The sequence below is a fragment of the Punica granatum genome, chromosome 4, assembly GCF_007655135.1.
Source record: "Punica granatum isolate Tunisia-2019 chromosome 4, ASM765513v2, whole genome shotgun sequence".
Classification (NCBI taxonomy): Eukaryota; Viridiplantae; Streptophyta; class Magnoliopsida; order Myrtales; family Lythraceae; genus Punica; species Punica granatum.
In genome coordinates this window covers 32,625,842-32,652,016 of record NC_045130.1, presented here as the reverse complement: position 1 = coordinate 32,652,016, position 26,175 = coordinate 32,625,842, and the positions used below count along the sequence as shown (strand labels likewise).

The 26,175-nt window shown below is 38.3% G+C and overlaps 1 protein-coding gene and 1 pseudogene across 3 annotated transcripts; one reads left to right on the top strand and one right to left on the bottom strand.

The window, feature by feature from the left end:
• The first annotated feature begins 10,202 nt into the window (after positions 1-10,202).
• Positions 10,203-13,779, top strand: LOC116206351 (annotated as a pseudogene).
• A 781-nt stretch (positions 13,780-14,560) lies between these two features.
• Positions 14,561-19,397, bottom strand: LOC116202387 (potassium channel KAT3-like). Of its 3 annotated transcripts, none has more exons than XM_031533929.1 (11): positions 18,670-19,397; positions 18,354-18,569; positions 18,084-18,236; positions 17,922-17,979; positions 17,500-17,817; positions 17,003-17,242; positions 16,728-16,826; positions 16,609-16,641; positions 16,294-16,479; positions 15,475-16,207; positions 14,561-15,280 (listed from the first exon to the last, which is right to left on the bottom strand). In XM_031533929.1, exons 1-11 carry the CDS (start codon positions 18,837-18,839, stop codon positions 15,138-15,140), a joined length of 2,349 nt encoding a protein of 782 aa, XP_031389789.1. In that variant the 5' UTR covers positions 18,840-19,397; the 3' UTR covers positions 14,561-15,137. The 3 variants fall into 3 exon arrangements, with proteins under 3 accessions (XP_031389789.1, XP_031389788.1, XP_031389790.1); XM_031533928.1 differs by having other exon boundaries at positions 18,664-19,394; XM_031533930.1 differs by lacking the exon at positions 18,670-19,397 and having other exon boundaries at positions 18,084-18,184; positions 18,354-18,482.
• Between the last annotated feature and the right edge of the window lie 6,778 nt (positions 19,398-26,175).

Sequence of the window (26,175 nt, the reverse complement as noted above, 5' to 3'; positions counted from 1 at the left end):
GACATGAGATTTGATTGCATTTAATCTACAACTTTAGGAAATGCATCTTTGATCAGATAGTGGAAGAATCAAATTTTTCCACGATATAAGAGCAATAGTTATTTGGGTTAAGCACAGTTGACGACAACCATCCTTTAATCTTCTTATAAACCCTAGATATCATATATATCTTCATTTTCAATTTAGCTATACATGCCTTTCTTGTCGTTTTCCAGGTTATATTCCTCACATTTTCCACATGCAGATTTAATCTAGGATATTACGAGAAATGTTCAAATTTTTTGGTTGTGAAGACTATTCATCATTCAGAATGAAACCTCTATAGACCGTAACGAATGATTTTAACTTTTATGTAATATATATCTCTAATACTTTTGATATTATATATATATATATATGTGTAAATTGTTTTTGTTTTTCTCGATACGTGCCCTGGTATTAAGAAGTCTAATGAATCATGATTAATCAAATTCGAGACAGGTCAACCCATATTAGGGGATAAAACTCTTCCAATTAATGATTTTTTTCATTCACAAGATGTAAACATGAGGCTTTATTTAAAAGAAATAAGTGTTGAACCGCTTGAACTAACTTTTTATTGGTTATATATATATATAATATTATTTGTAATTTCTTTTTATGGAATTTTCTTTTTCAGTAACAAAGGTCATGGGCCTATTTAAAGAAACAAAAAATTTTAATAACTAATAACATGACATCGGTAATCCTACCAAATATCGAATCTGAAACATCTTGATTACCGGACGAGATTGTGTATTACTGCGCTACATTCTCTTTTGATTTTTTTTTAAAAAATTGTGGAATTTATTATATGTATAGTTTGAGAAAGAGAGAGGCAACAAAAGCTCAAGTTCTTCCTCTAAGACATTAAGACTAGAGTGGAGCTAAATCCAAGTACATGAAAACTGGCCAGTACCAGCAGGCAACACCATACGATATTTGTGGAATTTAAGGTCTAATATGGTCCAAAGCAACTCAGCCCACAAACTGACAATATTCAATTGATGCAAAAAAACCATCTAGAGGATTATATGGAAGCATTGGCAAGCACGCCGTACGGAAGAGGAATAGTTGGAATGTTGATATTGATTGATACTTTCATCTTTTTTTTTCTTTTTCCAATCAGAAGGAAGATAAGTCCACCGGTCTTATTGGAAATGGAAGCATGCAACAAAAGGGATCTCAAACTAATCAAAAGAAAGCTTTTATACATCGACCGAAAAAAACAACTAGCAGATGAAGAAGTTTAAAATTAGAAGAGTTTTATTTTTTAATGAGTTTGACATAAATTAAATTTGAATTAATTTTAAAATTAAAAGAGTTTTATTTTTTAATAAATTTAACATGACTCAAATTTAAATTAATTAAATCTATTAAATTTCTAGATATTATAAAAAAACTATAATCATGACGACAAAAGGACAATGGTTTGAGATAGTACACAAAATATAGTGTTTACATCATTATGTACCATTCCTAGGTCAACTTCGACTATCGACTTCCTTCCCCCTTCCCACAGCCGCCACCCCCACCACCACCACCACCACCACCAAAAAAACCCAAATCCCAAATGAAAACCAGAACCAATTCCATTTTAATTTTGGGTAAATGTCACCTTCCATAATTTATAAAATAATTAACTATACCTATTTTCTTTTAAAATTAATCACACATTACCACTTCTTTCAAAATTACTTTCTCTTTTTTCTTTATAAAAAAGTGGTGATATATGGTTAATTTTTAAAAAGATGAGTGTCACTAGTTATTTTACAAATTATAGAGAATGTCCTCAAAATTTACCCTTTAATTTTTCTTCCTCCTGACATGATTGATAATGAAAGCTGCATAAATCCACTCATACATGTAATACATGGATATAAACACATATATAGTTCTGATAAAATATCGTGAAAATATACATATATGCAAGAGACCCGTATCCTCGTCCAATCTCTGGGGTAGAGATCATAAGAGACGGTGGAGAGTGGTCCAAACCCTAATCCTGCTTCACAGGGAATGGGGAGAGGGTTTTGTTTTCTGGCAAGGACTTCAAATAATTTAGTCTTGTGGTCCTTATATATTATATATGTATAATGTATGTATCTATATATATATATATATTATATTTTATTGAAATGACACGTAGTATCTTATTTTGGAATTAATAGATATATTATGGAAAAATTTTCAAATATAAAACGCAATAAGAAAAGAGAAATAAGACATTAACACGGTTCCTAAACCATAAACTATCTCTAATAATTACATTGCAATTTTTTTTTGTTACAAAAAAGGCTCACGGACGCACATTAAAATAGAAATCATAATATCTAATAAAAAGATATAAATAGCCTCACTGATATCGAGCCTATAACATATTGATTACCATGGGAGAATATATGTTACTACACTGCACTTCCTTTTACAAAGATTCTTTCATGCATCTTCCAGACTTCTTCCCCTGCTCATAATGAATATCGAGTTAAATTTTCTTATCTGATTGATCGTAGTGGTCCATTTTCTTCACTGGTAAAATATCCCAGCATGCGCATGAGTGCCTGTCAAAAGAAAGGAGAACTTCCACAGTAAGGGGCTGGTGTGCATCTACTAGCAGGTCAATAATTTTCTGATATTAACGAACAGGCATCTACACTGTAAAATTTTACTGGATTTATAAGTTATTGAGCATATCTTTAATCTAAAAATTCGAGCTGGTAGGTCACGTGGCAACGTGTGGTCTGACTAATATGAGGTGTACTTTTGACTGCCTTGAAACTGAACTGGGCCATAATAGGGCGCACTTTAGCTGTCATTGATAAAGAGACTTAGCATGGTATGAACTCATATAATTGCAAGCATAAGCATAATCTACTATGATACAGTGTAAAATTTATATTGGGTTATAAGCGATTGGACCCATTTTCAACTCAAAAGCTCCAACTGATAGATTATGGCACTCAATCTCATAAAAATTCATTCAATTTCTCTTAACTTTTCCATGTGAAATTCTAAACTCTTAATATACACAATCGGCTAATTAAGGTTTAAAGTCTAAATTGTTATGAAACTCTTCGGTATTGGCTAGTTCGGTTTGATGACTCAAATGCAAGTATCGGGTATACGTACCCACACATAACAACCGACAGTGCATGTTCCCCGTATAGCACGGATTTATATATATATATATATATATAATATGCACGTATCACTGTAGCATTATCTTTAGATGATTCCAATTGTTTATAGATTCAATCGAATTTTACATGACTAATTTATTGAGCACTGAAGAGAATGTCTGACTCGTGATCAGTTATTGAGGATGAGTATTTAAGGGCATGTGGCATGTGAATGACCACACGTTGTCACATGAGAGTGGATATTAAGAGTTTAGATTTCATATGGAAAAATTAAAATAAAATTCTAATATAAGATATATCACTCTACACACAAACCGCAAGATGATTAGTCGATGGCCGACCAATCGAATCGCTATTCGCCCCCTTTTTTGATTACGATAGATTGTCAACAACCCAAGAGCAACCAAAAAGATAATAAAAACAAAGTTCTTCTTCGTGCCAGTTTGGATATAAATTTATGTGGAATCAACAATTATTGCCCGTTTCTTCCACTAATATTTGCCTCCCCGCAAAGCGCATATGTCTTCTTGATTATCGGAGTCGGCTTGAATTTTATGGCGACCAATGTATATTTAGTAAAAATCTGACAACATCAGAAAGATAGCCAATTATGAGTTCTCCGGAAGATTTTTTATTTTTTCAAGTTTTATGAGTTGATAGCCAAATTTTTTTTTCCAAGTTTTATGATAGATTTTTAGAAATCTAGTGAAAATCTAACAACAGAAAGATAGCCGATCTGTAACACAATATTACGTCATATATCACCCTAAATTTTCTCAATTTTTAGATATTGCAAAGCCACAAATATACTTCTTTAACTAATATCTCATCTCTAACCACATATATTAATGTTGAAATATACCCTCTCTCTATTTTATCGTTCGTTATATGTGAATAGATTAAAATTGTCATCTTTTTTATTTCTCCTCTCCTCTGGGTGTAGCTTGTGAGTTATATGATATCTAAAATCTAAAAATAAATAAAAGATAAAAAAACGAAGCTTCACTTATTAGATGCTTTCACTTTGTTATAATAATAATAATAATAATAATAATAATCTAATGAATGAATATTACTTTATCTTCAACTTTGTGAATTTGAGACAATGAGAGATATGGGAAGAAATGGATTAATGCACCTTTTGTAACTAGTTACTTCAATCGCACGTTGTGCGAGAATGTTTTTCGTAGAATTATATATTTTATTTTCAAACAAGACTTTTGCAAACTGCAATTGGTATATAATTGCATAATTAATTCTTTGACAGCATTAACTTCAAGTTAACAATTAACAAAAAAACATCAAACTCGTCATGCTGAATTTGGTATATGAAATACTTTATTTATATAAAAACGCACCACTTTATTCACTAAAAAGCCACTAATTTATATATTTTATAAATAAATTTAGAAATATTAAATGAATAAAATCATTTGAATAAAAATTACCATAATTAACTAAAAAATTTTAATTAGGAACTTTATTTAAAACATTGCAGCGGCATAGTATACTTTGATCTTTTTTTTAAGGGTAAATTACAAAAAAAAACTCAAGTTTTGTAAAATGTCTCAATTTTGTCATAAATTTTGTTTTGTAACAAAAAAAACCATAAGTTTTCTAAAATGTCTAAAAAATGACCTCCATTATAACTTCCGTCAATTTTTGATGCTGATGGTGGGTCCCTTTAACAGTCCACGTAGGTCACACGTAGGCTAGTGAGTCCCTTTAGCAGTCCACGTAGGTCACACGTAGGCAAAAATTGACGGAAGTTATAACGGAGGTCATTTTTGAGACATTTTAGAAAACTTATGGTTTTTTTGTTACAAAATAAAATTTAGGACAAAATTGAGACATTTTACAAAACTTGGGTTTTTTTTGTAATTTGCCCTTTTTTTAATTGTATATCTTTTATACAATAATACATCACTCTTAAAATTTAAATGTTTCAACTTAAACTGACACAAATTTATCCCATTTATCGTGTAGTTCCTTAATATTTTAAGTAAACTAACACTTTGGTCCCTGAATTTTTAGCAAGACGACACTTGAAGACTTGAAAAACTTTTTCCATCACTTTAGTCCTTCAATTTCTAGTACGTCTAAAGTTGGGTCTGACTATCAATTCCTGTAACGAAAATATGTCTTGGACACTTATGAGGTGCAAAGAACATAAAAAAAATATCAATTTTTTCATAAAGGCTACACAAAAGGACGTCGTTTTTCCTAAAATAAAAAGAGGTATTTACCTAAAATGGCCCATGGTTTGCCCGTTTTATCAAATCTATCATATGTTTTTTTTTTGTCAAATCTATCTCATGATTTACTTTTTGCATCAAATCTATCATAGCGTTATCTTTTCCGTCGACATCTAACGGCCGTACTGACGTGGCGCCTACGTGGCAAGTGTGGCCCACTATCTCTCCACGTGCCACGTCAACATGCCCGTTAGATGTTGACGGAAAAGATAACATCGGAATAGATTTGATGTAAAAAGTAAACCATGGGATAGATTTGACAAAAAAGAGTATATGATATATTTGACAAAACGGACAAACCATGAGTCATTTTAGGTAAAAACCCCAAATAAAAAAGATTTTTTTGAATTTTTTTTACATGAACATCTTGGGAGGAGATCGACAGTGGTCTCCTCAGGGAACCTTAGCTTTGTCTGCCTCCTTCTCTTTCACATTGTTCAACCTCCCTTCTCACTCTCTGTTTCAAAAATAGAGTGAGAGGGACGAGGCAAGTTGGGGCTAGCCACATCCCTAGCCTTTGGCAACCTCGCCTAAAGGTGCAGTGGCTGGCCAAGGAGCCTCTTATCTAGTCTACCTTCCAAGAGAGAAGAGGGAACATACTAGCCTCCAACGACCTAGCATGAGAGAGGGGTGGTTGACCAAGGAGCGCTAAGCCTGAATCACCACCTCTTCTCTCACTCTATTTTCGAAGGGCAGATCGTGTTGGGTGCTCCTAGGCCGACCATCTCCCTCTTGAGCGAGATCGTCGAAGGCACCACGTGATCAACCGAGAGTCTCATAACCTCACCTCTTAGTCAGGTGAGGTCGTCAAAGGCCCTAATGCCTTTAACGACCTTGCCTAAGGAGAGGTGGTCGATGGAAGAGCCCCTAATCGATCTGCCCCCAACCCCTCCTCTCACATTAAAAAAAAAAAAGTGTAAGAGGTGGGGTAAACTGGATGGGGGCCCTCAGTGCCTCCAGCAACCTAGCCTAAAGCGGTCGGCGGTCAATCGAGGGAGCCATCTACCTGTCTCCTCCTGTGTTAAAGTAAAAATAAATGGGAAAGGTTTTTCTTCTTATTTTAGGCAAAACAACGTGGTTTTGGGTTGCCTTTATAAATAAGGGAAAAAGAAAAAAATTGCTATTGTGGTTTGGGATTGGGACAAATCGCACAATGTTTTTTTTTTGGATAATTAGCCCTATGTGGTTTGCTTCGTCAAACATAGGGGGTACGTCGTTAGTTTTTTTTCATTTTTAGTCCTCAATCTTTAACCTTTTAATAATTTTGGTTATAAATCTTTTTCTTTTGTCATTCATATCCTAAACTTTTCATTTTGTTTCATTTTAGTCCAACAAAGAAAATCGAAAAGGAATCGGGGTTGGGGCCACCAATCGGCGACCCCGACCCCGAATCTACCGGAGACTCTGAGTGGAGGTCCCTGGTCAATTCGAGGTCGAGGCCACCAATCGACGACCCCGACCCCTTCACCGGGGTGGCTGGTGCCCACAAAGGACGTCGGCGACCCCAGTGGAGGGGTCGGGGTCTCCAATTGGCTGCCTCAACCACCCTTTCCTTTCAATTTTCTTTGTTGGACTAAAATGAAATAAAATAAAAAGTTTAGGATATGAATGATAAAAGAAAAAGATTTATAACCAAAATGATTAAAATGTTAAAGATTGAGGATTGAAAATGAAAAAAAATTAATGCCATAACTCCTATGTCTAACGGAGCAAACTACATGAGGCCAATTGTCCAAAAAAAAAGAACATGATGCGATTTGTCCCAACCCGATTTGTCCCAACCCTAAATCGTAAGGGAGTTTTTTTTTTAATCTTTTTCCCTATAAACAATGATATATTTTTTTAATTTTTGTTTGGGCCCTGTAGGTGTCACTTCAGTTTTCTATTAAAGGAATTGATGGAGGCATCTATGAGACAGAGCGGAAATTGAATCATCTAAGTGGTGGCAAAAAAATATTCAAGTGGTGTTGACTTGTTACAAGTTTGGAGACCAAAGTGTTAGTTTACTTACATTTTTAATAATGCATTTGCCTTAAAAATATTTATTTATAGTTTTATAAGTAGTGAATCTTTGAGGAACTGATTGGTATGTTCAGTCATTTCTGGTTATATGTATAGACAATGAGGATATAATAAGTAATGAGAAATAAAAACAGTGTTTCTGGTTATATGTATAGACATATACAAAATATATAAAATGTAAGACGAGGGGGAGGGGGAAAAATAGGGAAGATTAGGTGTAAATACTTGAAGTTAAATAATCGGTTAAGAATCAAAAGAAGATGTAGTATAATTGTCAGCACCTCGTTTTGGTCCGTCGGCGTTCAGAGGCTCTTGATAAAGACCTGACTATCTTCCTCATTTATTGAGAAACTCATCTCTGACTATCCCTCGATACGTTCACTGTTTTTGAACTTGGGATATTTCCTTAATTTAACTTCAAATTTTGCATTTTCAGAATTTTTTTTTTCTCCGGGACTTTTTCAGAGTCGCGGGAGGCCCATCCCTGCAACCTTCCCGGTCTGCTCCATCATCATCACGTGCTGGCTCCCTTTCTTCTTCCTAGCGAGGCTCTCTCTCTGCTCTCTCCCTTCCCGGGCAGAAGGCACCAGCAAGATCATCTTCATCAATCACCATCACTTCCCGATCTCTGTCCCGCTCCCTCACTCCCTCTGTCATCATCAACAGCCGCCATCACTTCACCATCACCATTTTCAGCTTTATCATCTTCATCCTCATCCCCTCCTTCCGGGCATTCTCTGAAAACTCCTCACCTCTGCCCCTTGCCTCTGATCAGTCCGTCACCAGAACATCATGATCATCATCTCAGCTTCTGCTCTCTCTTTTTTCTCTCTAGGCAGTGGGTGGAGGCAACCAGAACTTCATGATGCTCCTCTTCTCTGTCTGTCAGGAACGTTCATCATCTCCATGATCCTCCCCTCATGAGCCTCGGCTGCTTCCTCTCTTCACCATCACCTGCAACTCCATGACATCCCCTCCTCACCTTCACAGCTCCATCACCAGCCTTCTCAATCTCTCTCTCTCTCTGTCTCTCTCTCACAGTAGCTCTCTCTATCTATCATCCTATCTGTCACCAGCGAATGCTAATAAGGAAGTGTGTGCCTCGATGTTTACATCCTCGAAGAAATCCGATTTTAAGGAGACACTTAGCTGCAGGTCACTCGCTCTCGGGAGGAACTGAGAGCTGCTGTAGGAATTAATTCCTATTACATTATTAAAATAAATAAGATTTGGTCGTGTTTCTGATGGGTGGGTGCAAGACTCTCTCAAGACTGATCTTCCCTCTAATGGTAATAGAATGGTATTCCAATTCCTATTATCGAATGACTGATGGATTTGTGAGTTTCTTGCTTGCTTGGAAGGGAATTCATGGGTAGTTGTTTGCTGGTTTTTCCATGGCTTCTGAAGAGTTGTTTTGGTGAATAATGCAGCAGTCTATCTAGTCAGTGTTCATGGAGAGTCTCCAGCTCCTAGCAGAGTTTAATGTTTGCAGGAACTAGATAGTTGAGAGAGGTTTTCGTGCTTGTTGGGAGATAATGTTGTGGTCATTTTGCAGCTGAATCAGTTTAGTCTAATGTAGGCAATGCATGCATTTAGTTCTTTAAGGGTGGGTGGGTGATGTTGAATTGATTGATGCGGAAGAGGTTTTATATGTTGGGTATCCCTCCAATTTGGAGGAAGTTGGGCTCAAATTGTATTGGGCTTTTATCGGGTTTTAATAGGCCCAAGAACCCATTTTTGTTAGGGTTAATATTTCAGCAAACTAGCTGAGGAATAAATAGCAGCAGAACAGCTGCAGATCAGTGGGTGTGCGGCAGCAGCGGTAGAAGAGAAGCAGTAGATCAGCAGAAGCAGCAACAAAAGAACAGAGCAAAATCGGATAAACAGGGGCAGCGCGCAGCTGGAGATCAAACCTCGATCGGGACATCAAACGAATTCCGATTGGGACGAAATTTTGACAGCAGCTTCACAACACGTGGGGCTAACTTCTGAACGGTCAGAATTTCTATTCGAGCTCTGTAGGTGCTGTTTCAGCTGATTTTGTGAACCACCCGGTGTGGGTGACGAATTTAGTATTTGAGTGATCCAAGAGAGTGTTTCTCTTGAGTTTGGTGATCCAAGGGTTTACCCTTGATGAAAGACATTGTATAACCTTCATTCATAGTGGATCGTTGATTCGGAGTTGGTCCCGTGGTTTTTCCCCACATCGGAGTTTTCCACGTAAAATTATTGGTGTTCTTTTACTTTACTGCTTGTTGGTTGATTTGATTAGTTCCTATCTCGATTACACTAGAAGGGGAGGAAGATTAATCGCTGCGTTATTGTTTGGTTGAGTACATCCCTTCCCAACATTATATCTGTAGTTTGGTTGCAGCAGAGAATGACCGTTGTTCATGGGATCATCCTCCTTTTTTTCCCCTGCGATGTCCAGCACCATTTGATAGCGGATAAGATATATCATTGTGCGCTCTACTACGATTTTCCTCGGAGGGGCCGCCCATCTCCGGCAACTTCATAGTATTAGGGATGAGATTTGGGTGGAATCAAGCAACCTTGACCTCCATCTACCCAGATCGGATCCAGAAGAAATCCCAAATGCAACCGAATACTGCCTGGGCTTGGTTTTTGGTTGGGATGGGCGGTTTGGCGAGGCCCGGCCCGTGAAATTTTCAGGCAGCCCGGCCCAAAAATGATGGCGGTGGTGGGGGCGTTGAGTTTAAAAAAAGATTGCGAGGGAGCACAAAGAAGGGGAAGGTGAAAGGTCCGGTCTCCCTCCTTGCTCTCTTCTTCGGACTTAGCTCTCTTCTTCCTTCCTTCCTTCCTTCCTTCCATAATCCCCTTCCTCCTCCTCCTCCTCCTCCTCCTCCCTGCAAAATCACTTTCTTCCCACCACTCTTTCGGGAGGAGAGAGAGAGAGAGAGAGAGAGAAAAAGCCCCAAAAAAACCCAATCAATCCATCAATCGATCCAATCACTTATCGCGAAAATCCCTTTAATTTGCCAGAAAATTTGGACCGCTCGAAGGTGCGATTCTTGACGTGGGTCTTTTTTCTCTGTTTGATTTGGGTGGATTGGATTTCGTTCCAGTCGAGAAGTTGCCATGTTCGTTCGTTCGTTCGTTCGCGACATTCGGTTTCTTTCTTCGATTTGTACCTTTAACGTCCTCTTGTCCTCCTTATTCATGTTGTCTTGGTACGAGGATGTTGACGGTGGTTTGTCGGCACCTTATGTTCGTGCTGCAACCATCACCCTAATGTCTTCTTTTGATGTACTCCTCTTGTTCTGAACATGATTAAAAACCTCATTTTTAATTTTTTTTTTCTTTTCAAATATCAAGTCTTGATTCGGTCGATTGTGTAGCATCTGGAGTTACTGGTACTACCATTACCATTTCAAACTCCTGGTTCAATCCTTGTCTGCCTCATTTCAGAAGTTCTTCCTTGTTCTCGTAGTTTAACAGCTTCACTTTGCTTGATATTTCGCAGAGTCAATTTTCCTCGTTTGAAGAGGTTTCTTGCCTTTCTTTTGCTCCGATTCGGTTTTATGCTGCTGAAAGTGCTGCAAGATGTCTGTCTTGTCCGAGAGCGAACTGATTCACATCAGCCAAGTTTGGAATGACAATCTAGAGGATGATTTTGCGTCCTTTCTCGACACGCTTTTATCAGACTCTGATGGAGAAGAGGATCTTGAGAGCAAGAGGTATCTCGATGCGTTTGTTCTTCATATTGGTTTTCGAACTAGTTGTTGAACTATTGACGTAGGTTTGAGAATTTTATTCTGTTGATATGGAACCCTGAGCAACATTTTGTGCAGTTTTATATTTGATTGATGCACTGTACATGTTACTTTATTTGCATTTACAATAATTGCCTGTCAGCATTCTTCAATTAGTAAACTGATGTTCAGGGTAAAGAGGCATAAGGTGGAGGTGTTGGATATTCCTGAGATAACACACGAACCGACAACAGGTAGAAAATATTGACTGGGACTGCATGCTTCCTTTAGGCTTGAGATAAATCTCATTGTTACAAATAATTTAACTGTTTGCTTGGGTTTTGACTTATTAAGGCGCAGGAACTTCGAAGATCGAAGATATTTGTGCACATCCTGGTACATTTGGGAATATGTGCATCCTGTGTGGACAAAGGATAGATGAGGATTCCTCTGTATCATTAGGGTACATACATAAGGTGTGTCTTTGTTTTTGTATGACCATTTTCTTTTCGATAATCTTATCTTGGATTAGCAGTTGATACAACTATGCATGTTTTTCTAGGGTCTACGGCTTGCAAATGAAGAAATTGTCCGATTGCGCAATGCAGATACAAAGAACTTATTGAGTCGAAAAAGGCTGTACCTGATCCTTGATTTGGATCATACACTGCTCAACTCAACATTGCGTTTTCATATGAACTTGGAGGAGGAATATTTAAAAAGCCGAGCAAATTCACTGCAAGGTACTATTTTGTATATGTATCGATTTTGTATTATTTTATTTGTACTATAGCTTTTCAATTGAGGGATCATGTGTGCATTGCATAATTTTGTAATCTGGTATACAAACATGTGCTCTCAGCTAAATTACTACCCTAGTCAAAAGCATGTAAGGCAGCATCATTTTGTATAACTTCTTCACTTTATAGCACAAGTATCTATCTTTCGTACTTCCTATACTGCTTTATTATGATTGAAAGTGCAATGGGCAGATATTGAGAATGGCAGCCTCTTCATGTTGGAGCATATGCGAATGATGACCAAGTTGAGGCCTTATGTCCGCCAATTTCTGAAGGAGGCTAGCCAATTATTTGAAATGTATATATAGACAATGGGTGATAGGCCCTATGCTCGGGAAATGGCGAAACTTCTTGACCCGAGAAATGAATACTTCAATGCTAAAGTTATCTCAAGGGATGATGGTACACAGAAACACCAGAAGGGCCTTGATGTGGTGCTGGGTCAAGAAAGTGCTGTGCTCATCCTAGATGACACAGAAAATGTGAGTATAGTTGAAATCATCAAGTCTGTAAAGTTTGTAATATTTACTAGGTTATTGGGGGCTATATTTGCTCCATCCTACCAAATTATGGATTGATATGGGATAAATGCTTATTGGTATCTTTCTTCGTATCTAGAAATCTCTACATGTCGGTTCTTAGTTGTTCTGCCCTATTCTGTGTGGGGTCTGATGAGTTACTATCTAAATCTTTAGTTCAGATGCATGTGATTTTCATTCCTGTGAAACATGCCTCAAATTTGGTTGATCATCAACTTTAGCAGATGTTAAAATGTTCAGCTCTTAAGATGCATCGTTTTGATATCTGTTCCATAGGCATGGATTAAGCACAAGGACAATGTGATCCTAATGGAGAGATATCATTTCTTCGCCTCAAGTTGTCAACAATTTGGCTTCTCATGCAAATCCCTCTCAGAGTTAAAGAGTGATGAGTGCGAGACTGATGGAGCACTTGCAGTGGTTCTTAGAGTTCTGAAGCGTGTTCACTCCTTGTTTTTTGATGTACGCACTCCTAAGATTTCTATATCATGCATTCATTATTGGTTATTGCTCGAAGACATTCTGGTTTTCTCATATATGGATGTGTGGGGTATGCAGGAGCTTGGGGACAGTCTGCCCAATAGGGATGTGAGGGAGGTAAAATCCTGACGTGGCTGTTTTTCAGATTCTTAATTCTTGTTTTAATGATATTCATTGTCCCAAGAAAGCAAATATGGATAAATACTGATTGTTGGTCAATGAATCGAATTCATCCACTTATCACTCATAATCTCAGGTCCTGAAAACGGTTCGGAAGGAAATTCTTCAAGGGTGTAAGATAGTATTCAGTCGGGTCTTCCCCACCTCTTTTCCTGCCGAAAGTCCCCAGCTCTGGAAGATGGCAGAGCAGCTCGGAGCCACCTGCTCAGTTGACCTCAGTCACTCAGTGACCCATGTGGTGGCTGCAGATCCAAAGACGGAGAAGTCTCGATGGGCAGTGAAGGAAAAGAAATTCCTGGTGCATCCTCGATGGATTGAAGCCGCATACTATCTGTGGAAAAGGCTCCCGGAAGATAACTATTCCGTTAGGATAACCCCCTGTTTGTAGTGTCAGACTACAAGTGTCGATTATTCTGTGTCGCTTGCTTATGCATCTCCCGATTATATAGATCATATTCAATCAGTTAAGTCGATACATTTTGAATGGGATGAATGCGCATGACATGTGACACTGTAAAATGGAGGAGAATGGAATGGTTACTCCACTTTAAGAGGATGTGATAGCTTCCTTGTAAACTTTTCTCCGTGGAAATTCCACCTCTCTGCTTTATAAATCTGCAAGGTCAATTCTATTGTTGCACCCTGTGCATAAACGGATCATGATCTGATGCGCGAACCAATTGGTCCGCACCAGTCATATGCTGCGAAAAGTAATAGAACATGTAAAGCAGAGGAAAATATTTAATGGTCAAAGCCCGCGTTGCTGTAGGACTTTTTGTCTAAGCGTGGGACTTTCTGATAGAAGTATGTGAGTAATCCGAGTGACATCTTCATATGACGCTAAATGAATGTGCATTTCAAAATGTGCGGGCTGTTTTATGTAAGTTATTTATTTACTTATTTATTTATTTGGCTGAGTAGCTGTTTATGTAAGTTTAGGGAAATATAACATTAAGTAGATTAGTTCCGAAAAGCTGTGGTGTTTTGTTGTTCAGATATATGATATGTAAATTTAGTAATATGTGTAACTAAGTTAATGTTATGACATTGCTGCTCTTGGGAAAGGAAAGGAAGAAGCGTGTTTCTTCTAAAGAATGAGAGGTAGCTGCTGATTAAAAGTGAACTGATCTTGATTGATCTAATCCACTTTCCCGCATTTCTAGTTGGAAATTTCGAACCAGCGTTTCTGAAGCTACTTAATCGAAGCATACTGGAAGACATGCTTCAGACTTGTTGCATAGATGGAGTGAAGATGGAGTGATTTACGTTTATTCTCATATTTGAACTGTGAAGATTGGAAAGTACTTTGGATTATACCAGCAGAAAGCACTAATAATGTGTGTTGAGGAGTAATGGTGGAGTGACTGGAGACTGACTGATGGATTGATCAGTGATCAGAAGAAGACAGCTCGATAATGTAGAACCGATTAAGTTTTTCTCGCATGTACAAATTAAATTTCCCGTTGCTTTCTTTTGTTCTTTGCTTTACCTAAGAGGCTTGCCTCAGTGTAAGCAATTCTTCTATTAAATTCAGAGATGGATAATGTTTTTTCTCCTGCTCAGTTTGTGGAATATATGTAACATTGTCATCATCTGCCATTTCATGCAGATTAGTTAGTCCTCTTCTCTCTTCTTCGTGTTGATACAGAATAGGTACTTTACCGAGAGGAGAATTGCAGAAAAGGTCTTTACTTTTCCTAATCGAACACCTTTGGGAACATTAACTGCAAGCATGTCCTGGGAGTGCCGAAAGATTTGCCCCAGCAGTATCGACTTGTCCATCCCCTATATTATTTTCGGGTTTCTCCTAGACATTTTCCTCATGTCCAGTATGAGGAGACAATTACTGAAGAAGCTATCTGTTATTGATCTCTCTCACTTATAGTACAGTTGCAGCCTTGATGGTTAATTCTACCATAGACTTCTAACTATATGCTGCCTCCAATTACAGGCTACTGACATGCATGCATGGTTGTCTATGGATAAGTTGTCAAGTCACTTTGTAATCCATCTTTTCATGCATGTTCTGAAGAAGAAACAAATGGTCACCTTCGCGGATGACGCGTATGTCGTCTATTTCTGCATTCTCTGCATTAACTACTTTTGCAGGGTGGTTGCCTCCAAACTTTTCACCTGCAGTTTGACAAGGCTTTGGGATGACAAATTGAATAATAAAAATGAGGAATCTAATACGTATACTTGCTTATAAATTCAAATATTTTGAGGTTTCAGACAATATCCGAAATTAAAGATGACGAAAAGGTAACCATTACTAATCTCAGCTTTCAGGCTTATCAAAGACTTGTTCCATATCATATGAAACTTACCGGCAACTCTGAGTAGTTCTTCGATGGAATCAGGCAGGATTATTAACTTTCCAAGTTGTCTTGTTGATGTTTTACCAGTTGGAACCTGCATGTGGATAGTAACTCTTTTCTTGGTGGATTCCTGAACTGAGTAAGATTTGTGATGGCTTGTCTCGGAGACTGATGCTTTGCTGGGATGATATTTAAAATACCCAGTGCCCCCATGGTTTTCTGCTTTGTTTTGGTCATCATGCATGCTGGTACCGACTATTTCTGGACCACTTAAGTCGATTCTATGCTCCTTTCCTATCTGTCTCTGTTCGTAGCTATCTAAGAGGTCATACATGCTTTTGCTCCCTTGGTGTTCTGCTAGAGCTTTTGGAGTCCAACCTCGAGCATCCAATTTATGCATATTTGCTCCTCCTTCCAGAAGAATCTTGACCATTTCAATGTGTCCCTTGCAAACAGCATCATGTAGACCTGTTTGGCCATCATCACTTGTTGAGTTTATATCTACCATGGATGTGGCATAATGGCCGTAGTTTGTTACGTGATCATTTTGCACTTCCTGGGACTTTGAGAAGTTCCTGTCCCTTGCTTGTGGCATTGTTTGGTCATCTCCTACTGCATAAATTTGACTTGTGGAGTTTTCATGACTTCTTTGAGTTGGTCCTTCGTCAAGCCACTCATTGAGCACAAATCTTGGATCAGAATGCTGGTATGGAACATTTACGCATTCTGGCCCTTCCAGTTTCTGTAGATGAGCAGCAGATTACATAAGATTCTGATGCTGCTAGCAAAAAATGGGTCATGTTTTAACTGTCTAAGAATAACTTTTACCATGAAGAAGTTCTTCACTATAATGGGACCATCTTCCTTGTTTGACCGTATGGTGTTAATAAGCGAAGTTCTGTTGAGCCTCAGTATCTGGGATATCTCTCTGGTTCGGACAGTATATGGCTGTGGCCTCTGACACATAACTCCAATTTCACCAAAAAGGTCTCCTGAAGTTGCCTTGACAATAACCTGCATGAGTGCATTACATACTTCTGAACTTAGAAGATTGATACATTAGATGCCTATCTTCGTAGGCACAGTTTAAGGAAGAAAAAAAATAAGAGAGAGAGGAAAATGAGGTAGCTTTTGCATTCTTACCTGATCATGCCCGTTATGTTTAGATATTACATCCTGAAAAGTTTATTTTAGATCAAGACACAGTCAGATTTCAAATTATATGGATGCAAGGGATGCTAGACTGAGAATTAGATCCTCACCGCTGTCCCTGAGACCAGTAAATAGATATCTGTTGGGGCCTCGTTCTGCAATAGTATATCCTGCTTTGGTGGGAAATATTCTGCCTCCATTTCTGGAACCTAGGATAAAGAAAGAGCACCTTAAGTGCAGTCAATTTGTAATTTTTTTCCGTCATGAGATACATAATCTTGCATATAGTAATGATACAGTATATTGGCATATTATCTGTTAAGATGTTGTTGGAACACGTGTCAAAAGTCAAAAGATATGCCACGATCGGGTATTCAAGCATTACCAATTGGAATAGGAAGTCATGAGAAACCCCTTGGAATAGGTAGGCTTTCTGAACAATGGGCAAGAACAGATACTGCGATATGCTTGCCCGGATGGCTTTTGGGAGGCCATTTAAGGTCTCTTGCTGCTTCAGTCCTTCAGTTTTGAACTTAAGACAGAGGTGCGATAGCATCTGATCCTGTATACGAGGGGGCAGCTGGTTCCGTACTGCAAACTCCGAAGCAGTCCTGACCGTATCCCTCTGTGACAACATATTTGCCTTATATTAGCATGAACACAGAGAGAAGTTCACTCTTTGCTAATCAAAACAAGGTAGTCTCATGAAAAATTTGCTTAATCCAAATAACTATGATGAACCTATCTGTAGTAACTTTTTCTTTTCTTGGGCTACTTGAAAAGATAAACTTGAAAAAAAAATCTTCTATTTACCAAGTCTCTACGATGGCAGGTTGCATTTTTAACATAAAATTGGAAAGAATGATTGGAAGAGGGCCATACAAAGTTTCTGGTGCGGCTTGTCCAGTGGACCACAAGGTTTGTCATATTCCCAATGAGGTAGGATGTGAGCCCTAGGTTGAAAAACATGTAAAAGATGTCAAATAGCATCTCCCTTGGGTTTTCTGCGTGCAAGTCCCCGTAACCGGTTGTTGTTAATGTTGTGATGGACCAATACATTGCAGTGACATATCTGTTCCAGAGAGAGTCCTCTTTGAAGTTTGGGTTTACTGCACCAATCCATGTTTTCTGCGGGTCAGGGTATCGATCGGCGATTAAGTAGTTAAAGCATCCAGCACAGTGGACTGCAAACAGGGTTACCTGAAATCAACCAGAGATGGAAGGAACAAAGATTTAAAATTGCAAAATGATATTTGTCAATGGAGGTGGGAAAGGAATTCCATGGAGGCCTTTCAGTTGCTTACAGATATCAACTTTGTGCACCTTGTCCAGAAATAGTTGAACCGTATGTCCTTCTCTAGTCTGAAGGGAAGCAAAGTGGATTAGTAAGCATTGAGACCCTCCAACAGTAACTGTTTTGAAATCTGAGGAAAAACCAAAACAAATTTTGGAAATTGATGATGGACCTTGCAAACAGAGCACTGACTCGTCGGAGACGCCACAATCTGAGCATGCTGAGTGCTTTGAACCCAAGGCCACCATTGTTCATGAGTAGAAGACCGATGGACTGAAAGGGTGCAGTTGAACAGACATCAAAAAGAAACCAGGTGGACAGGTACCTGTATGTTAGATGGGATTGTGTGAAGACTTTCTTCTGTTATTGCTTCATAATAGTTAATCGGTGTTATGCACGTGCTTAAGAGTATTGAACTTCTCTCGGCTGAAAATTTCAGTACCTGATGGCAATTTTCTTGGGATCATCGACAAGAAGGTAAGTGTGGCTGTCCAAGTATGCCACGAAGAAAGTGAGAACAATGTCAACAGCGAAGAAGGTATTCACAGCATGATCCACAACGAAGAGGGCGTCCTTCTTGTATGCTATAAATGCAAATTCGAATGGGCTAATCCATGCAGAGTAAAGGACTAGGACGACAAGTAACATCTCCCAAGCCCTGATGAGGATCATGGAAAGAGCTTAGCAAGCATAAAAGATCCGGTTTGTGATGAAACATAATAGCAGGAACAAAACTGTCGTGGGATAATCACCTATACCGGGGGTTATAGGGAGAAATGATATATTTCCGAAGCTTTGTTGCCTGGTTGATTCTAGCGCCGAGAGAGGGAAGAAGATCACTCGAGAAGAAGCTTCCATGGCTGATGCTCTCGGTCTGAAACTCATCGTAGCAGAACCGCTGGAAGAAGTTTCTCGTGCAAGAAAACATGTCGTGAACCTCTCTTAGTATGAAGAGGGGCTTCAGTAGAGGCTGTCAATTTTTTTCGTGTTTGGTAAGACTCTTGTTGGAGGTTATATATATAGGGGCTGGCAGGGAAATGGTGGCACGGGAGACAGCTTCTTTTCTAATCTGCCTTTGCTCAGCCTGTGACATATCCCACGAGGATAATCAAGGTTGGTGTATTATGCCAACTAAAGCACAGTGCCTCGTTTAAAGATGGAAAAGAAAGAGAGGATGAAAACGTGGGAGAGGGAATCCAGCATCCTGTTTGTGCAATAGAGGTAAAAGGACGATGGCCAAACACGGGACAGGATGCTCTGGAAAAGAATGGACATGCGACTGGAACGAGTACTCAAAGTGGCAGACATGGAAGGTCCTTCCCTCCCTCTATTAGAAAGAGGGGATGCAGAGAGGAAAGAGAGTTTAAGGAAGCTGTGATACGAAATGGAAATGTTGCCTTTTGCTTCAGGGAGCGTTGCAATGGTGGAGGAGGAGGTGGTGATGTTGGTAGTGGTGGGAGCCCCATCATCTTCACCCATGTGGAGATGTGAGGGGGGGCCTTTGCAAGGACAAATGTGTTTTGATTTCCATATCAAAATCTAAATACGGACCGGGCAGTTAAAATAATTGTTTTTGATTCCTTAGGTCGATCCCGTTGTCTTGGGCGCCACGTGGACCAAACGCGGCGGGGCCTCGAGGTGTCGCACGCCAACAAGCTCCCGAGGTGAGTGACTTGTGTTGTATCTTCCTAGTAAGAGCCTTCTGAAAGTTGTTAGTTTATGCAATGAAACCAGAGCCATAAGTGCTCAATGGCGTCCCAGCCATATATCAAACCGCCCACCCCTCTCCTCTCCCTCTCTTATTGCCAAGCTTTGACCCGTTTCTTCCATGGCCCGAGCCTACCTTTTTTTTTTTGCGCTCATGCCATATGCGGTCTTATCTCAAAGAACTTTGGCCTATCAGGTTATCTTATATGGGAATCCGTGCTGGGTGGTATTTTCATAAACGGGCTAGATCTGTTGGGACCGCAACATATTTTACCAGTTTTGGACCAAAGCTTATGTTTCATATCAAACTCGGGTCTTCCGGCTGACCTTACCGTGCTCAGATTGACTGTTGATGGCTTATCCGCACCAATCCATGACAGATTTTGGCTGTAAAAAAGATCCGAATGGAGAATGATTGTCTTGCGGATTCCTCCAATTGACGTTGGGAATTTTATTGGACTGACTTGAGGAGTAACAGGTTCAGACATACATATGTGAACTCAAAAGGAGCGGCACAAGCTCCTTTGAATCAATTCCCTCTACATTCCTACATCCAGAGAGTATATCAAAATTGCTTGCAGTCTTTCTGTTCTATTTGTATTTAACCAGTTGTAGGCCAAGCAGACGGGTCAACTCGAACTCGGGCTGTTCTAGTCGAGTCTGTTGAGAGTTGAAATCCCTCGTCGAGACATTATGTACAAAATTACTAGTTTTAACTATTCCATCGGTTTAAACTTTTGAGTGGCTGCAGACTCATTCCAAGAGTACTGAAAGAGGAATCAACATCCGAAGTGCGCGAGTGTCGACATTTGTCGGTCTTAGTGGTTGAGAGCAAATGTTGAAGGGCACGTATTATGTGACGGCGAGTTTGAAAGGCTATACATCGTCTATATGGGAGGATATTGAGAATGGATTTCCTGTCCGAAAAATAAAAAGGAACACCTAAAAGAAATATAAAAAGGATAAAGATTCTACCCAGCTTATCCCACTTAGTTAAAAATGTTGTGGGCTTGTTTGGTCATGGCCCGCATGAATGACCTTGTGAGCAGCTTATAGGTGTATGATTTATCAAAACAAACCGCGAAGCTTCACGCAAGAGCTGCGCAGCCAAACGGGGTCAGAATCATAACCAGTGAATCTGGAGGGTTCCTTCCTCCTCAGTCTCACCACCTTCCTCTCCTCTCCTCTCCTCTCCTCTATATTATGTGTGGATGGCCCTCCAGAAGTTTCACGATTACACTCCGCATTGTATGCCAAAAAGATTGGGAAAAGGGAAAATCCATAAAAAGTATGATCCCTCATATATAATATTCGATCTGCAAAAAGGGGTCAGGAATTTGGAGATAAGCATATATACATATAATAATATAATTAAGGAAAACTCACTTTTGGTTTTCAATCTTCATATACATTTTCAATCCCATTCATTACGTCACACAATTTGTTCGCTTTAGTTTTATTTCACCGGCCCCCAGCAAGGCCTCTATTGCCTCCTCTCTTTCCCTTCTCTTCTTCGATATGCTGCTCTTTTTTTTGGTTATTTAATTATTTTTTGAAAATTAATCCAATATCTGTAAATATTTTCTGAGGGAAAAAGTTGACGGTGAAATTGATTAAATGAACAAAATAAGTAGCAGTAACAATAAAAAATTGAACGGTAGGAACAACGTCTAATGGTTAGCACAAGTGATTAAGACGTGCGTACGCTTTGTGAGTAGCTCACGAGGTTGTAGGCTCGAATCCCCCTTGCGCACGTAACCCTCGGTGAGGCCACCCACACATGTGCTTGCATATAGACTTATTTGGATGCATGAGCGCAGGAAGAATAAATTCATCGTTATCAAAAAAAAAAATTGAAATGAAGAAAAAGGTTTAGTATGAAAGTAAAAAAAGTAAAGTAAGATTATTGACCGAATGTAATTTAAATTTTTTTGAAAAATTTTGACGAAAAAGAGAAAAGAAAAAAGTAGTTTAATTTAATTTAATCTCGCTCAGAGTGGGGGGCCTGAGCGAGATTCTATCAAATGAAGGGACGGGGGAGGTTTGCGTTTGCATGTGATATGGCGGGGAAAGGAACACTCCGTCCAAAAAGTAGTCGTTTATTTTTACGTGTGGAAGGGTCGTTTGGATGGGGCCCGGTCGGAAGCTTTGTTCGATCAAAGACGGCCCCATATCCTCCTTGATGTTTACCATTCATTCATTAGTTTTGGCCAGTTCTCTTCCAACCCCCCCACATGCTTTGCAGGAAAAAGAAGAAATATCGAGGAAGAAGTCACGAGGTACGGACTAGATTTTACATTCGGTGCGATGATTTCAAATGCACTAGAAGCATTTTGTGGTCCGGAAGAGCAGACGGTTGAGGATTAATGTTTAGGTAATAGATTAAGGATAAATTGTGAGGTTCCAAATCAAAGGAGAAAATCAGTTGCAGGATAAATCATGAATTTGTCCTTCTCTTCTTTGATATCATTTAATAAATAATGGGTCCGCTTCTGTATTCGATTTCAATTTAATTATAAGATTGATGATTGACAATTTTCTTCAGTTAAACATACTTTTAAAACGATTACACATTTAACAACTTGAGCAAACATCTTGATTTCCCCCTTACAAGTGCTCAATATGGGAAACCATAACGGAAGTTGCACTTCAAGTGTGATAGTTTTACTGCAGTGTAAAGGTTTGAAATTCATTCTCCACCGAAAAGAAAAAAATTCATTCGAAATATCTCGTGTATAGAACTATGTCGCATAAGAATGAGAGTTAATTTTATTCAATATATAGGTTGAGCACACCTTATAATTATTAGGGGACGAGCTACCTATAATATCTACACAACGTATATTCAGGGATGACCAAGGGGAATGCCCTTTAAAATTTTGATGTTATAGGAAAAATTATAAGCTTTTGTTTTATTTTTAGTGAAATTACTTATATTCGTCCCAAATTCTGCAAAGTTACTTTTCCTTTTGTCCCCTAATGACTCACCCCCCCTCAACCAATATCCCGGATCCATCCCTGCACGTATCTGCTTTGAGCAGAATGTACAAATATATTTCTTTTTTTTTTTGGTGGAAAATGTATAGATGATATCTATGAAAAATTATTATGTGACGGCTTGTATAGTTGGAAAGTAGGCCCCTTACACATTCATTGAGAGAGGGTGGGTGTGTGATAATTGGTAGGCAAGCCCTACTCCTGAACCCCGTGGGAGGTTGGTGATCGTCTTCCCATCCTTCTCCTCTATATCTTTAACTAATATTTCTTGATATTGCATGTGCTTAAACAGATTCTTGCTTTGATATTTGGAAGCTCAATTGATCTGAATTAATTCAGTTCAAGTCGGATTGATTCATTAAGGAATAAAACTTTCTCAACATATATATTTGGCAATGTTGAATCTATTAGTTTACTGTTTTTTTTGTTTGTTTTGGTGAACGATTCTTTTACATTTAATTGCTTCATAAATGATGAGTTCCATATTAGACACTGACAAATCATGCGTGCACTTGAAACATATTGGTAAGCTACTCCGTGAACTTTGATTGACGATAGTACTGGGTTAAAATGGTCGTACGGGCATGTGCATCGATTTTACCAAACCAGCCCGTATACCAAGGGCAGATGGCATGCAAATAGGATGCATCCGTTGGGAATATAAAAAGTTAATCCCACATCAGAAGTATAAAAGAAAATAGAATAATTTATATGGGATTGGGCCTCACAACTTATCAGCTCGAGCTTTTAAATTGAAAGTTGAGTTCAAGCCCGTATAAGCCCAAACGAAAATTTAAGATGGTATCAGAACCCATGGTAATGATCCTGGGGGCGCGTATGCGCAAGAGCTCACACCACGCCGGTGAAGTCTGAGACCGGAAGTAGAAACCCGGCTCGTAGTAGTTGATCCCCCTCGCCCGAGTGTGGAAGAAGTAGCTCACCTCGAATGCAATGTGAGCATATTGATCATAGCTCGATCGATACTCTTAAATTTTACCGGGCTTACATGGGCTTGTACAATCAAGCCTGACACAAAAACTAGGGAAGAGACGTGATGATAACTATTGTCGTGTACATAGTATTTTCATTGAGTTATGAATCCATGTATTGTAGGTTAAAGTCCATCAATCGAAAACTCAATTTGCCACTAAATCATGATTGCCCTCCATTTGTTTTTACTTGAAGCCATCTTAATAAACATCTCTTAGCTGTAGAGAGAATATGGATGACACAACTAATTGCTTCTCATGCCAAAGAATCACCATAGTCAAAAGGAAAGGGGAAAAAAATGCCAAAGTATAGACGCTCCACTTCTATTCATAAGTGCCGCAAGCTAATTTGGACATCACTTATCTTTATATATAAGGAATAAAACTGGAAGTTGCGTGATCATCACCATTTCTGCTTATTAAAAAGAGAATAAAAATTCCCACAAAAAGAAAGAGAATAAAAGTATGTGGTAAGGGGTTCCTCTACACATACATGCATATATTATATTATATTATATTATATTTTCTTCAGTCATAAGAAACACTCATGACCTAATACAAAAATAATAAAAATTAAATAAATGGACAAAAGAAGTCTCATCGACGATTATCGAATCTAAAATCATGATTCCGAGTTGGCAACTTATGTCACTGTATTAAGTCTCATCCTCTTATATCTATGCGACTTATGTCACCGTATTAAGCCTCATCCTCTTATATCTATGTTTATATATAATGTGATATATAATATTAGATAAGGAAGAATTTCTCGGGTCCAGGAGCTATTATGTTGAACTTAATTGTCTTCCTCTCCTTGATGAGGACATTTCTGTCTACGTCTTCAAGGAGAATATATTTATATTAGTTTTGACTTAATTGAGAAAAAAAGATAGTTTCCGATTCTATACCAATATATACTGAAAATTGCATGCACTTATACATTTATTGTGAAAAAATGATGGTTAGAAAAATAATAGGGAAAATGTGAAATTTGGTCCTCGACCTTTAGCTCTTTTTCTATATTAGTCCTAAACCTTTTCTTTGGTTAGATTTCGTTCGCAATCTTTTTCGCATGATATGAGTTCAGTTCTTCCGTCCAAAATTCCGTTCATTTTCCCTGACACGTATATTCGTCAAATGAGAGTGAACGACAAATCACTGCTACTCTAAACCGGTTGTTATAGAACAAATCCGATTTTTTTTTAATCAGATCCGTAAACCGAACTAAGATATTTCCGGTTCTTTTAGGATTCAAGCTATCGCTTCTCTTTCATCGTCTCACGCACCGACATATAGCTGGAATCCTAAAAGAACCGAAAATATCTTTGTTCGGTTTACAGGTCTGATTAAAAAACGAATCGGATTTGCTTTATAACAACCGATTTAGAGTAGTAGTGATCTGTCACGCACGTGGTGCACTCTCATTTGACGACTATACATGTCAGGAAAAATGGACGGAATTTTAGACGGAAAGACTAAACTCATACTGTGCGGAAAGATTGAGAATGAAATCCAGTCAAAGAAAATGTTTAAGACTAAGATAGAAAAATAGATAAAGGTTGAGGATCAAATTTGACCTTTTTCCAAAATAATACGCTGTCCGGTTGAGAAATCAGAGACTCAACAAATTCCCTGTGTACGATACCATGAGACATGAGATTAGATTGCATTTGATCTACAACTTTAGGAAATGCGTCTTTGATCAGATAGTGGAAGAATCAAATTCTTCCACGATATAAGAGCAATAGTAATTTGTGTTAAGCACGGTTGACGACAACCATCCTTTAATCTTCTTATAAACCTTAGATATCATATATATCTTCATTTTCAATTTAGATATACATGTCTTTCTTGTCGTTTTCCAGGTTATATTCCTCACATTTTCCAGGTGCAGATTTAATCTATGATATTACGAGAAATGTTCAATTTTCTGGTTGTGAAGAAGACTATTCGTCAGTTCAGAATGACACCTCTATATACCGCAACGAATGATTTTAATTTTTATGTAATATATATCTCTAGTACTTTTGATATCATATATATATATATATGTAAATTGTTTTTGTTTTTCTCGATACGTACCCTAATATTAAGAAATCTAACGGATCCTGATTAATCAATTTCGAGCCAGGTCTACCAATATTAGGGGATAAAACTTTTCCAATTAAGGATTTTTCCATTCAAAAGATTCAAACATGAACTTTATTTAATAAGAATAAGTGTCAAACCATTTGAACAAACTCTTTGTTGGTTATATATATATATATATATATATAATTATTTGTAGTTTCTTTTATTGGAATTTTCTTTTTCGGTAACAAAGGTCATGGGCCTAGTTAAAGAAATAAAAAGTTTTAATAACTAATAAAATGGTACCGGTGGTCCGACCAAATATCAAACCTTGAACATCTTGATTGTCGAGTGAGAACGTGCGTCACTGCGCTACATCCTCTTTTGATTTTGTTTTCTAAAATTTTGTGGAATTTATTATATGTACAGTTTGAGAAAGAGAGAGGCAACAAAAGCTCAAGTTCTTCCTCTAAGACATTATGATTAGAGTGGAGCTAAATC